Genomic DNA, 13768 nt, shown 5'->3' on the forward strand with positions numbered 1-13768 from the left:
ATAAAAAAAGATGAACGATAAAATATTAATTTCATTTCATTGAATTTGAAGATAACGGGGTTTACATTAGAAATTAAAAGACAGGAAACTAAAGAAAACATCCGATTTACACCCTGGAATAACTCGTGATGCAGAAAAAGTGGCAGGATAGGTCTACCGGGACTCCCGCTTGATTGGGAATGGCGTAGCCTTCCAATTCCGCAGTTTAGCATTAGGTCCCATATATAGCACCTTAGCGGTGCCTGAGCCTTCCCCTGGTTGGACCATGTGGGTTTCATACAGTATCTTCCCTATGGCCTCACAGATTTCTTTGATTTCTTCAGTCGTAAAGGCCTCATCTTCCTCTTCCTCATTGTATTTCGGCTTGACAAATGTTCTGTACATATGCGGCACCATCTGAGGCAAGACCCAACCATCATTCTTTCTATCATCTGCCCATTTTACATCAGCTGGAGTGGGTCGAAAGCCTACCTCAAAGAACTTTTCACTGGCGGTCAGGGTGATAGGTTCAACTATTCCTTGCAATGATCTCCCAAGACCCTTCCCAGGTTTGTAACCATGCCTGATCATTTCTTTGGCCACCATGATTGATGCATTAGAAAGGAAGGGTTGGGGGCAAGGGTTTCCTTCTTCGTACTGGTCTACAACCACAATTTCAAAGGCCTGATAAACTATGTGCTCACTCCCCTCTCTTGCTTCAAGACACGGGACTGACGGATCCCGATAAATCGATTACTCATCTTCCCCGTGAACCACAATATCTTGATCCTCATGTTCAAACTTCACCATATGGTGGAGAGTAGATGGCACAGCCCCCGCTGCATGAATCCACGACCTTCCCAAGAGAAAATTGTAGGAAGTGTCCATGTCCAAAACCTGGAAGGTCACTTCGAAGTCTACCGGGCCGATAGTTAGAATCAGATCAATTTCGCCTATTGTATCCCTCTTTATGCCGTGAAAGGCACGTACATACACGTTGTTTGGTCTGATTCTCTCAGTACCTATTTCCATACGCTGCAGAGTTGAGAGTGGGCAAATGTCTACCCAAGACCTGCCATCTAGCATGACCCTTTTTAAGTAGTACCCTTCGCATTTCACAGTCAGGTGAAGGGCTTTGTTGTGTGCGACCCCCTCTGGGGGCAGATCATTCTTGCTGAAGGAGATTTGGTTGATTGCAAAAAACCTCTCTGCCATTCTTTCCAATTGTTCTCCGTGGTTTCAATTGGTACATATGCTTTGTTGAGGGTTTTGATCAATACCTTTTGATGTTTAGTGGAGTTCATCAACAAAGATAACAGAGAGACTTGAGCGGGAGACTTTTGAAGCTGGTCAATTATCTCGTAATCTGCCATTTTCATTTTCTGAAAGAAAGCCTCTGCTTCCTCAGCACTCACCGGCATCTTAGGTGGGAAACGCTTTTTCGTGGCGTTATTCACCTCTTCCAAATTGAAGTACTTCTCGGACGGGCTATTTTCTTGAACTTCTGCTAATATCTCTTTGCCTTTGTAAGTCACTACCGATTTGTTATAGTTCCATGGCACAGCGGTAGGATCCGTCATGGGCCTTTGTGGCGCGTGGCCAATAACCACGGGCTCACTCAGCCTTGGTAGAATTATTGGCCCCCGCATCACGTAGGTCCCCTTGGGCACATACGTATGGGCTCCCTTGTTTAACTCAAACCTTCTAGGAGGACTCAACTCCATTTGTTCTTTCTTGCGGCCTCGAGGGACATAGAGAACGACATCTTTGGAGGGAGCTGCCCCAGTTTCAACTTCTACTTTCTTTTCCATATTTTGAGGGGTGGCTTTACTCTTTTTCTCCCCCTTATCTTGTTTTGTGACAGCTCTTGGCTCCTTTCCCAAGTTAGCTATAACAATGATGGCTTTTAGAGCTGGGTCAAATTCCTTGTCTTCACAAATCATCCCAATAACCGGCCTGTTATTGTGAGCCGGTAGTGGATTGTTGGTTACATTGGGAATATATTCGTCCCTTAGCACTATTTTCTTTTGTTCTATCAGATCTTCCACAACCCTCTTCAAAGTCCAACAATTTTTTATATCATGCCCTTTATCCCCTGAATGATAAGCACACCGGGGGCCACGTTGGTAAGAGGGTGAATCTGGGTTTTGCCTATTCGGGGGTACAGGTTGCAGCAAACCCATTTGGACTAATTTAGGAAATAGGCTAGAATAGGACTCACCAATGGGTGTGAAGTATGTTCTCATTAGTGGTTCCCGGGCACGGAAGTTGTTTTGTGAAGGTCGAGGATTGTAATGATCTTGGTAAGGAGGTGGATTTCTGGGAAGTGGAGCTCTGTTCTGGTTAAATTGTTGTTGTGGTCTGACATAGGGTTGGGCATTCATCACTGTGTATAGCTGAGGAGTATAAGCTACATCTTGGTGGGGATAGTAATGTTGTGGGATTCTCTCAGAGAAAAGAGGTATGGGTGGACGAGGTTTCCTTGCACTCGAAGTCGCCATTGACGTTTCTTCTTTTTTCTTTCGACTCGCTACTCCTCCACCCAACCTGGATGGCTTGCGAAGTAACCCTTATAGCAGACTGGCTCAAGATCCGCCCAGTTTTCAAACAATTTTCAACCATTTTGCCGATTTTGATGGCTTCGGTAAATGGTTTACCCATTGCTGACATCATGTTTTAAAAATAATTAGCCTCTTGAGCTTGGAGGAAGACCGTGACCATTTCAATCTCGTCCATTGGAGGCTTTACCCTGAAGGCTTGCTCACGCCACTTGACAACATACTCTCGGAAGCTTTCAGAGGACTTATTCTTCAGATTTGTTAATGAGTTTCTGTCCGGTGCAATGTCGATATTATACTGAAATTGCCTGACAAAGTTCCGATCAAGGTCATCCCAGATATGCCAATGGGATATATCATGATCCATATACCATTTAGATGCGATTCCAACTAAACTCTCTCCAAAGTAGGCCATGAGGAGCTCATCTTTTCCACCCGCTCCCCGCAACTGGTTACAATATCTTTTGAGGTGGGCAATGGGATCCCCGTGCCCGTCATATTTCTCAAACTTCGGGGTTTTAAATCCCAATGGCAGATGCACGTGAGGGAACATACATAAGTCGGCATAGGATACACTTTTCTGTCCACTCAAACCCTGTATGTTTTTGAGACTCTGCTCCATGCTCCTCATCTTTCTTGCAATATCCTTTTGCTCAGGGGTTTTGGTGGCTTTCTCTTGCCCTGCTGTGAACTCATACCGGGGTGGTTGAGAGTAGGTATAGGTGGGGAACTGTGTAGGTTCGAGTGGGAAAGATGGTGTTTGGAAGGTGAAGGATGATAGGTCAAAGCTAGGCTTGGGCAGTGTAGGCTGTGCAGTAGCCGAGCAAGGCGGAGCAGTGAAGATATTTGAAGCCGTACCTGAAGCTAACACCTGGGGGAGGACCTCAAAAGGTGTTCCAATGAAGTGGGCCGAGATGGTAGGATACATCAGTGAGGTAGTGGGGTGACTGATCGGGATGTTGGAGGTTCCACTTGCCCTAGGAAAAAGCTCAGGGAACCCAGGGATCACACTTGGTGGTTCTCTTCCATTGGCCCAGGCATCCCACATTTCCATTATGCGGAGACGCAAAATTCAGTTTTCCTCAGCAGCTGCCGATTCTGAAGTTGGGATGCCCGAGATTGGACTATCATCCGCAATAGGAATTGTTGGTAGAGTCATTTCCGAAGATATTTCAACGCTACCCTTCGACCGTGTGAAGTATGGATGCGAAGCCAGACTACCACAAAACCAACCACCTTACTGTAAAACCTGGCTTAATAGTAGACAACAAACATGTCAGTTTGAAATAAATAACACATAGGTAATCGCACGTTAGGGTGCGATGCACCTATACAGTTAAATGTGTTTCTACATGTTTCGCAACGGTTTGCATGTTTCATCCCGGTTTTTGCTTACTTTCCCCAATTTCCTCTTCTTGCCTCATCTCTTATTCCTTATTTTCCTCTCTTTTCTTTCCTTTATCTTCTTTTTCATTTTTCTATTTTTCTTTATTTTGGTTTTCTCTCGGTTTTTCCTTCTTTTATTTAAATTGTTTACAGAAATCATGTCCGAATCCGATGAGGATTGCCTACGTATCACGACACCACACGAATCAGATCATAACGTAGTTCAAGAGGTAAATGCAAAAAATAAAAGAATAATTTTTGTGGTTTTTCAAATTTTCATTAATACAACTTTACTGAATTACAAAATACTCGAAACATACTTTTCTAGGACTTTACAACTTTAAATAGACTCAGGACATACCTTTTCTAGGAATTTAAAATAAACTCAAAACATGTTTTTTAAAAAAAAATGAAAATACAGACTCGAAAAGAAAAAGAAAATACAATCAAGAAAACATCAGTGCCTCCAACCCTGTCCTAGGAACACCAACTGGTCTAGCAGCGGGCCTACTTGCTATGTCATCTTGGAGCTGATATAGATCCTCTATTATCTGACGGACAAAGATCATTACAGTGGCGAAAAACATGGATCTGGTCATGTCCTCACACGCACTTCATTTCATTGCAATGTAGTCAGCAATCCTCCTGACCGTTTCTCTTATAATGCCCTTTCCTTGCAGCAAACGCCCAATCTGTTGGGATATAGCTTCTAAGACCTGGGTAGCAGTGTGATTTTGCTCTTACAAGTGCTGTAGATCCCCTTCTAATCGTGCCATCATGGCGTAACAATGTTCCCTCTCGGCTTTAAAATTCTTGGCTTGTTTAGCCATTTCACCTTCGAGGTTGCTAATCTCCTTTTCCCAACCTGTGACCCCTCTTTCATATCTTTCTTTCATCTGTTGAACGAAAGCTGCACACACCTTGGCGTTTTTAGCCAACCTCATTCGTACTTTTGCTAGTTCAGACTTAGCTTTCTGCAGGTCATCTTCATAGTCACACACCTTTTGAGTAAGGTTGTAAATGAACCTTTCATCTTTCCTGCTTCTGCCCGGGTTCTCGGCTGCTATTTTCAGTTGTCGAACCTGGGCTCTAAGAGCTTCATTTTCTCAAACCAATCTTCTCCTCTCACCCTCGGCCTCTTGTGCCTGTAAATCATTGTTGAAGGTGACATTTCTCAACTCTTCTCGCAAAACATGAATGGTGGCCTGATATTCCTTTTCCTTTTCCCCCCAGGCTAACCTTTCTTGAATTTTTTCATCAAAGGCTTGAACATGGGACATTTTGGCGGGCCTCACGGGTTCGGGCTCCGGCTCCGGCTCATTGTTCACATAAAAACTCCTTTCAAACCAAGCAGCATAATTGGGATCAACTTCGCCCTTAGCCGGGTCTGGTACCTGGGTGTTACTTTTTAGGTACCGACAACAATTCCAGTCCCTTTGAACTAAAGCCTCAAGGATCGCTGCTTGTAGGTGTAGTTCAATGACTTGGGTGCTTAAGTCTGCCTCTTTGGGTATCACCTGATATATTCCCAGTTGTCTTAGAACTCTTTGTGGTGCATATGGTTGTATACTTCTTGCTCCCATCATCATCAAGTAACCCTTTGAAACAGTCATGTATATGATCTCTGTTATCGGGAGCCATCCTATGGTCCATTCAATTTGATTTGCTCTCAATTTTCTCAAATAGGAAACCCAGGCTTCAAACCCTTCTGGCAGTTTGTAGTCTTCCACCCTTTTCCTCATACTTTTTGATGAAATTATTCTCGTCTGAAGCATATCTCGTGAACTTAGGATGACAGCGAAGGTGTTCGATCATCCACATTTGAAGAAGAATATTGCAGCCTTCGAAAAATTGACCCCCAAATTTGCACAATGTTAATGCCTGGTAAATGTCCGCCAGCACTAATGGGACAAGTGTGTGATCTTTTTTGTCGATGAGCACCTGTATGATTCTGGCCATACGAAGGTCTATTGTATCCTCAGTATTCGGAAATACCATGATTCCCAGAAATGCCACGATAAAAGCAAACCAACGATAAATTTACCATGTGCTCTTGTCTTGTTTGTTACTCAACCCTTTTTCATGTGTTTCAAACCTGGCCGAGTGCCCAAACCTGAAATACAGGAAGTAGAGCGAACAACTCCCTTTGCTTGTGCGGTCCTTGCTCATTTGTTTGCTAATTTTCAAAAGATCGAAGAATTTGTGTACTAATGGGGACCTGGGGAATATGAGTTGTTGCTTTCTTAACTCTTGGCCGAAATCAATATACCCAGCTATTTCTTCCAGAGTGGGTGTGAGCTCAAAATCCGAGAAACGGAATACATTGTGAACGGGATCCCAAAAGGTCAACAAAGCCTTAATAAAATCCTCCTGTGGTTTGATGTACATGATGTCTACCAGGAAACCCAACTGCTCTTTTACCCAAAGTTGGTCATCTTCATCTAAATCAACTCACCACTTATGTAGCTGCATCCGAGCCCTTTCTATGACAGATTGCGATGATTACTGGACGATATTCATTTGTACCTGTGGAGGGTTAAGGTTAGGGTTGACTCTTGTAGACTCTTTTTTGCAAAACAAGTTTTCTAAAAAAAAAATCAACGGACAAGGACCCCTTTTATTGCTATGTTAGTAAAATGGTCGTTTTTGCAAACGTGGCTCCTTCACAATTCCAAATGAATTTTGAGGCCGGGATTAAGTATTTTAAAAGAAAAAGACACCTTTTAAACAAACTTTCCTGTTTCTCCCGAAAATAGCCTTTTGACAATTGGAATGTAATATAAGGCAATTCCATTAAGAAACGACTTAAAAATAAATCGAAGCCGAGTCGACTTTATTTTTTTGACCAAAGCCCTGAAACACCTTTTATTTTATTATTTGGTAAAAAAGAGGCCGAACCTTATGTGAGTTGCCTACGTATTCCACATCCGGTGAGAATCAGACCTACGCAGTTCGGTTAGTTTTGACACAAAAACATGATATTTGACTCACTTTCAAAAATTCGGCAGGGTTTGGGGATATTTTCAAATACCGGAATTTTTAGAAACCGGGTAAATTCTCTCTCCTACCTCACTCTTGGTTTTTATCTTTATTTTCTTTCCTAGTGGGTCAACATGTAAGCCGAAACAGATAAATATTCACATAGCACGTAGGATGCATCAGGATGGTCTTTATTTTGGGTACACCTGTCCTAGACGGACCCAACTCCTGTGTTGAGTCCCCAAGGTCAAGTGAACGTGATGCAAATAATCGTTCCTACTAGGGATCAGGCATGAGGTTGCGTTATTCTAAGTTTAAAACCTGGGGTTTGTGGTCTAGACTCGGGTTACCCGAGCGGACAACTGGGGTCGAGGAGGGGGCAACGTACCAGGAGTACGAAAGTTTGCCCGGCCTTGTTGCTTGCCTAGCCCGTCTTATTTGGTATAATTTCTACAGAAAAAGCGGGCCACACGATCGTGTGCACCATTTTCAGAAGACTCATATGGATGGCGTAAGAAGACATTTAAATACAGTTCAAGTAATATAAAAGCAGTAAATGACAAAGCACATTAAGTCCAAAAAATACAGTAATCAACAATAAAGCCAACTAAAAATCGCATTAACAAGCTCGAATTCTTGAACCCTAAACCGGAAGTTGTGGGTTCATATTCCCCAGCAGAGTCGCCAGAATTGTCTACCTCCTTTTTACGCACCCGAAGAGGTATACAAGGGAGTTTTCCAATCTAAGTGACATTATTCGAAATGGGATTATTTATTCAATTCAGAATCGCCACTCTGAATATTTTAATTGGTGTTCCAAGTCACCGGTTTATTTTAAATCCCAAATCTAAGAAATTTTTATTTTTTAAAAGTCTGCAAACCAGAAATTCTAGGTAAGGAATTCTATTAAACCGGGAGAATGTATTAGGCATTCCTGGGTTCCGTATTTCTAGCACGGTCACTTAGCAATTTATACTTGGCTTAATTATTTGACTACTCATTTTTAAAACCTATGTGCAATTATCTTTTTACCACTTTTAAATCACTTGAATTATTCATAATTAAAGAATTGAGTTACGCGTACGTATACTCTTTTCCTTTGGTGCATCAAAAATTATGTCACACGAACGTGTCCACAATTAATAACGCTTTATTTATTTATTTAAGAAAATTTGATTGAAGTTGCACGAACGCATCCCTCGAGTCCTTTTAGAGTTAAATTTGCAATTATGTTACGCGAACGTATACATAATCATAATGCTAGTCTAAATTGAGCCTAAAGCAAACTACGAGTATTTAGATTAATAAGAGGTTTGCGAGGGCCATGAAATTTTTTATTAATGGCGCACCTCGATCTAAAAGAGTTATTACTAATTATACGAGGGCCATGGGCTTAAAAATTTTATTTGGCATGGCACGCCTCAAATTATTTCAAAGGGGGTTTCAACATATGCCTATTTGTTTATATTTGTTTTAATTAAAGGGAAGGGGGCACAGAAATCTGTTAATTCATTCCAAGAAAATCCTTAATTGAACAATTGGAAATGATTCAAAATGCCAAAGGTTAAAGTTGGAGCCATTCTAATCAATTCATATCCCAACTCCTGGACGGCCGAATCCATTTTTAAAAGGAAGGCCTTTTGGGCCTTCGTTAGTCACTAGGCCAATTACAAAAAGGGATAGACCAATTTCATTTAAACATACTGGAAATACTTAACAACTCGAGTATATGGATGAATTAGCCATTGAAATATGAAATCTGTTAATTACATGAAAGCTATGACACTAATAAATTGTATATTTCTGCAATTAAAATACTACACTGATTTATATTCCTTGACTTTAAATATAGTACATTCAAAACAAATTTTAGTAAAACTTCCTTTGGTACAGATTTGTTCAGCATTAGCAATCAATCGTAGGGATGATAGATAAATATAATGCAATGCCATCTCTTTCCTACCAATTTTTAAAAGGGAATCAATGCTTGGGCTATGTTGAGAAGTGGATTCATAAGCAAAATATCATTTTTAGGCTGGGAGTATACTGCACTCAGATTGAACACGCTACCTTGATGCCACTATAAGCACAACATCAAACTACTTAGCATACTTAAACATTCATTAAAGTGAATTAAGATACACCACTAATTATGACAATATGACTTCAAAAAATCTTTTCCTTACTTTTGCTCAACTTAAAAAAAAACTATTGCATCACAAGGCAAATTTGACCTCTTAAAGTTGAACACACTACATGTGCGCACAAATCAGCGTCACATAAGAAAGAAAACTAAGTCAATCTAAACCAAACAAAATGCCCAATTCAGTGTTAACAATCCCCTCATAAAACTTTAAAAAAACTTTCCTGGATCTATAGAGGAAACGAAAGAAGCTAAGACTAATACAAACATCAAGAGATCTGATTCTGACCCAGATCATAAAAAAAATAGAGCCGAAGAAGAAGCAAAAGTAGGAACTAAAAAAAACTTCAGCAATTAAACTAACCAACAATAGCGATCAAACAAAGGTAACAGGACAACTGACATATGAACAATTTCCATCAGTTCTTATTCCCAAACTAATCTGCAGGTTCATGTCATTTAATTAATGAGCTGTACCTGGACAACAAAAAATGGCAACCAAAATGCCAAATAAACTAAAGGAAAATGTGAAGAGAGTTCCAGCAAATCAACTAGCCAACTCCCAAATGCAACAGAAATTCGAATGGAAATTCACAACTCCAAAGCTCCGAACCCCAGCGACAAAACCCGACTTATACTTCAAATCAAAAACATTCTTGAAAATCAGAGATCAAAGAGAAATGCTGAGATTTATAATTTTTTATTCCTTTCGAAATAAAATAATACTTGAATCGAAAATCAAAACTCAGACTATAACTTTTATATTTTTTTTTTGAAAAGACGCAGACTGAAATTTAAAAGAAAAGGCTTGAAGAAATGAAAAACTCCAAGAACCCTAGAATTTTACTCCCTAATTTTCTGAAAATTTCTTTTTTCCTCTAACAAGAAAAGAACTCACCTTATATATAAACCTCAAAATATCTCGAAGCTTCTGCCTAGAATCCGAAAATCTTCAGATTTCTGAACAATTTTGGGACAAATGGAGGGCGTGGATTGATTCACATCTATCCACGGCTCCCATTCGCCCAACAATTGTCCTTTTGAATCCGAAATCGTGCAATTTTGAGAGAATATCGTACTCCTCTGACAAATCTGTTGAGGATAAGGTGCCATGGAGGGGGAGACCAATGAATGAACTCGCTCAAAACTCAAACGAGTTGAGGCGAGTTGAGGAGAAGAAGAAGAATAGTAGAGGGGACACCGTCTCTGATTTTCTAGGTTTAGGGTTCAAATGGGGGAAAGAATTATAAGGAGGCTTTTATATTTAAGAAGGAAACGGGTCGAACCGGCGGGTTGGTTCATTTTTGCTGGGCTGAACCCGGTTTAATTGGACTGGGGTGGTAAGGGAGGAGGGTTCTTTGGGCTGGAGAGTATGAATGTTTAAGGGGAAGAATTTGGGCCGAAATTGGGGTGTTTAAAATGGCCCAAAACCAAATGAAACTCTTGTCTTCAATTAATTTCTTTTCTCTTTCTTTTTCTTTTTTTTAATTAGAAATCCCAAAATTTAAAAAAATCCTAAATTATCTAAAAAATGTAAAATCAAGATAATTAACTAATTATAAAATTGTAAACATTACTCAAATATATATTAAAAGTGAAAAATCAATGAGCTAAAAATTAAAGGCAAAAATGTGAAAACGAACTATTTTTTTTGTGATTTTCAAATTTTACAAAACAAGTAATTACGGATTAACTCTAAAAAGTGTAAAAATAAATCCTAAATGCAGTGCATGATATTTTTGGTATTTTTATGATTTGAATAAAAATTAACAAGCAAGAAAAATGTAAACAATTAATAAAAATCTACAAAATTCCTAAAAATGGCAAATAATCAATAAGAAAATCTATTTTTTTAGATTTTGTAGGAGTATTTCATGTATGGCAAAAATCACGTGCTCACAGCTACTATTTTGATAAGTTCGAAATAACACCTTTTAAGACCTAGGGCCTTCTCCAAAAAGAGAAGAGTTCGACCTCAATCGAACGACGACGAGTTACTATTTCGATAATTTCAAAATAACACCCTTTAAGGCCAAGGGACTTCGCCAAAAAGAGAAGAGTTAGAACTCGATCGAAGGACGACGGGTTACTATTTCGTTAAGTTCGAAATAACACCCTTTAAGGCTAAGGGTCTTCTCCGAAAAGAGAAGAGCTCAACCTCGATCGAACGACGACGAGTTACTATTTTGATAAGTTCGAAATAACACCCTTTAAGGCCAAGGGCCTTCGTCGAAAAGAAAAGAGTTCAACCTCGATCGATTGACGTCAGGTTACTATTTCGATAAGTTCGAAATAACACTCTTTAAGGCCAATGGCCTTCGCAAAAAAGAAGAGTCGACCTCGATCGAAGGACGATGGGTTACTATTTTGTTAAGTTCGAAATAACACCCTTTAAGGCCAAGGGCCTTCGCCAAAAAGAGAAGAGCTCGACCTCAATCGAACGACGACGGGTTACTATTTCAATAAGTTCGAAATAACACCCTTTAAGGCCAAGGGCCTTCGCCAAAAAGAGAAGAGTTCGACCAAGATCGAACGACAACGGATTACTATTTCGATAAGTTCGAAATAACATCCTTTAAGGCCAATGGCCTTCACCAAAAGGAGAAGAGTTCGACCTCGATCAAACGATGATGAGTTACTATTTTGATAAGTTCAAAATAACACCCTTGAAGGCTAAGGGCCTTTGCCGAAAAGAGAAGAGTTCGACCTCGATCGAACGACGACGGGTTACTATTTTGATAAGATCGAAATAACACCCTTTAAGGACAAGGGCCTTCGCCGAAAAGAGAAGAGTTCGACCTTGATCGAACGACGATGGGTTACTATTTCGATAAGTTTGAAATAACACCTTTTAAGGACAAGGGCCTTCGCCAAAAAGAGAAGAGTTCGACCTCGAGCGAACGACGACGGGTTACATTTCGATAAGTTCGAAATAACACCCTTTAAGGCCAAGGGACTTCGCCAAAAAGAGAAGAGCCCGACCTTAATCGAACGATGACCGGTTACTATTTCGATAAGTTTGAAATAACACCCATTAAGGCCAAGGGCCTTCGCCAAAAAGAGAAAATTTCAACCTCGATCGAACGAAGATGGGTTACTATTTCGATAAGTTCGAAATAACACCCTTTAAGGCCATAAGCCGTCGCCAATGAGAAAGTGCGAAATATTCCTAAGGCCAAGAATCATCGAAAAATGCAAAAGACCGGGACTCGCCGTGCGGAAATCTATCTCGCATCGGAATCACGTGAAACGAAAACAATAATAGAATACAAAGCAAATAACATCAAAAAATTCTCCTTTATACAAAGTCTCCGCGAAAATGGTCACGGATTACATAAGACCCAAGTCAATAGTCTAAAATAAAAAAAAGGAACAACGACAATCGACTACGAACAAAAAATTGGGAATGAAACAACCAACAGAAAACAAATCAACATCACTATCCCTCTGCTCTGCATTGTTATCGCCACCCTCTCCATTGCCATCTCCGGGAAGTTCTCCTTCGGCATTCGCACCCCCATTAGATTCAAGAGTCGCCGCATCATACCTGTAATTGACGCGAGCCTCACCTGCTTTCACTTGCACTCCTTCATATGCAACCTCAGTCGTAGTACCCGCCTCCCACAAACTCTTATATATATCATGCTGGGCTTCGGTGTAATCCCAATGCTCGTGCATATGGCAGGGAAGGACGGTGGAGGAAGATTCAATCTGAGCCAACAGTCGCCCATTTTCTGCCTCCAATGGTGCGACCCAATCTCCCACAACCGATGCCTCTTGATCAATCTCGCTAATACGCTCCTCGCGCCTTGCCTTCATGAGGGTAGCTATCGCTCTCTCCAACTCTTGTTCGGACTGGAGGACGCGGATGGTGTTCTCCAGGGCTGCCGCCCTCGCCGAAGCCGCGGACCAAGGAATCTCAATGCTCTCTAACCCAGCGCGGTCAATTTCCCCATCCATTCCACGCTCAGCGCGTTGACCTTGATCAAGTTCTGATCCATCTCCGACTACATTGACCTCAATTTCTCCTGCAGATGCTCGCATTCTGCGGCAACTCCCTTGCCCAACTCGAGCTCCTCATCCTTTATTCGAAGTTGCTCTTCAAGAACACTCCTGCTGCGGATAGCTTGCATCAACTCCTGGTCCCTTTTCTCTAACTCCTCACCAAGAGCCCGATTACCGGGGTTTGCTCTTAGCCGCTCATGCATCTCGCGGCACTTTTTGCGGTAGCGACGATATTTCTCCAACATCTTCAAGAAAATTTTGGCCCGAATGTTGGCCCTGCGAATGCTTTCCACTTCCACCATATACGTCTGAAAAATGTAAAGACGGGTTAGCATTGTATCATCAAGAAAGGCGAGGGAAAAGAAAAAGTAAGCTTAACATACCCATAAGCCCATAGCGGCCACCTCATCCATCAAATCAACATCAGGAACGAATCGAAGGACCGCATTCTTGGCTGCATAGCATAACTTGCTGAACTGCGGAACCAGATCCTCCATGTCTCCCAAGAGATTGGTATCCGAAAGGATCTCAAGAATACGGGCCGATCCTCTCACACGGACCACCGAGTGAGTAAGTCCCTCCTCAAACATCCTGACATCATCAGGGTCGACGTCCGATTCGGATTCGTAATCGTCGACCACCACACCTTTCCCTCTTTTGGCTGCCGAAGAGGAATCACGACCAACTATAGAGGATGAGGGTACGTCCGAAACTATAA

At 41.2% G+C, this 13768-nt stretch overlaps 1 protein-coding gene across 1 annotated transcript; it reads right to left on the reverse strand.

The window, feature by feature from the left end:
• Nucleotides 1–732: 732 nt before the first annotated feature.
• LOC138885946 (uncharacterized) lies at nt 733–2480 on the reverse strand. Its single transcript, XM_070166955.1, has 2 exons — nt 1184–2480; nt 733–1001 (listed from the first exon to the last, which is right to left on the reverse strand). The coding sequence occupies exons 1-2, from the start codon at nt 2478–2480 to the stop codon at nt 733–735; spliced, it is 1566 nt and encodes a 521-aa protein (XP_070023056.1).
• Between the last annotated feature and the right edge of the window lie 11288 nt (nt 2481–13768).

Source organism: Nicotiana sylvestris, chromosome 2, assembly GCF_000393655.2.
Source record: "Nicotiana sylvestris chromosome 2, ASM39365v2, whole genome shotgun sequence".
Lineage (NCBI taxonomy): Eukaryota > Viridiplantae > Streptophyta > Magnoliopsida > Solanales > Solanaceae > Nicotiana > Nicotiana sylvestris.